The sequence below is a fragment of the Mustela nigripes genome, chromosome 1, assembly GCF_022355385.1.
Source record: "Mustela nigripes isolate SB6536 chromosome 1, MUSNIG.SB6536, whole genome shotgun sequence".
NCBI lineage: Eukaryota > Metazoa > Chordata > Mammalia > Carnivora > Mustelidae > Mustela > Mustela nigripes.
The window spans coordinates 45,748,854-45,750,056 of record NC_081557.1 but is presented as its reverse complement, the minus strand read 5'-3'; the positions used below and the strand labels follow the sequence as shown (position 1 = coordinate 45,750,056).

The window sequence follows — 1,203 nt, the reverse complement described above, 5'->3', positions numbered from 1 at the left end:
AGCTTTGACCGCTATGTGGCCATCTGTGATCCCTTACACTATGCCACTGTGCTCACCAATGGAGTTATTGCTGGAATAGGTGTAGCTGTGACGGCTCGGAGTTTCATCACCCTCTTTCCCCTTCCCTTCCTCTTCATGAGGCTGCCTATCTGCAGATCCAATGTTCTTTCCCATTCCTATTGCCTGCACCCAGACATGATCAAGCTGGCCTGTGCTGATATCACTATCAACAGCATCTATGGCCTCTTTGTTCTTGTATCCACCTTCGGCATGGACATGTTATTTATCTTTCTCTCATATGTGCTCATTCTGCATTCAGTCATGGCCATCGCTTCCCACAAGGAACGCCTGAAAGCTCTCAACACTTGCGTGTCACATATCTTGGCTGTGCTTGCATTTTATGTGCCAATGATTGGGGTCTCAGTAGTGCACCGCTTTGGGAAGCATGCCCCACGCTTTGTACATGTCCTCATGTCCAATGTGTACCTCTTTGTCCCTCCTGTGCTCAACCCTCTCATTTATAGCGCCAAGACAAAGGAGATCCGCCGAGCCATTATCCGCATGTTTCGCCCCGTCAAAATGTGACTGCCATGTTTGCTTTTAATATCTGCTGTTAACTGTAGTCATAAGTTGTCATCCATGGTATCATTTTCATCATCATCATTGTCATCATCATCATATCATCATTATCTTTATATCATATAGAAGGATAAAAGTAAAATATCAAAAAATTGTCCTATGAAATGATAACGAAATATAACTAGTACATTCAACAAACTTCTATGGCTTTCATTGAGAGGTAAATATTGGAGTCCTTAAGTGATTAGACAACATTTTACAGAGGAAGATTGGTGTAATCTAGGAATCATTTTCTATAACAATAACTATTGCCGATATTATAATAACTAACTCATTGAGTCATTAAAATGTCAGGTTCTATTAGGAATTATGATGTGATTTAATGCATGAACCATCATAACAATCTCATAAGGTATAGAGAATTATATCAGTTTTTCAGAGTAACATTGTTTATAAGTGATCTAAATGAGACTCAGTGCTTTTCTGTCTCCTGGGTCCTGGGTGCCTCCGTTGGTTAAGCTAATGAATCATTTCGGGTTAGGTCATTATCTCATGGGTCATGGAGATATAGCCGCATGTCTGGCTCTGCACTCAGAGGGGAGTTTACTTGAAGTTTTTATTCCT

General features: G+C 40.8%; 1 protein-coding gene across 1 annotated transcript in view; it reads left to right on the top strand.

Moving 5' to 3' along the window:
• LOC132014158 (olfactory receptor 51I2-like) overlaps window positions 1-585 on the top strand; it is a 21,086-nt gene extending 20,501 nt beyond the window's left edge. Inside the window, exon 2 of the mRNA XM_059394887.1 lies at window positions 3-585. Coding sequence (XP_059250870.1) covers window positions 3-585 — 583 coding nt within the window. The remainder of the gene's footprint in view (window positions 1-2) is intronic.
• Window positions 586-1,203: the final 618 nt, after the last annotated feature.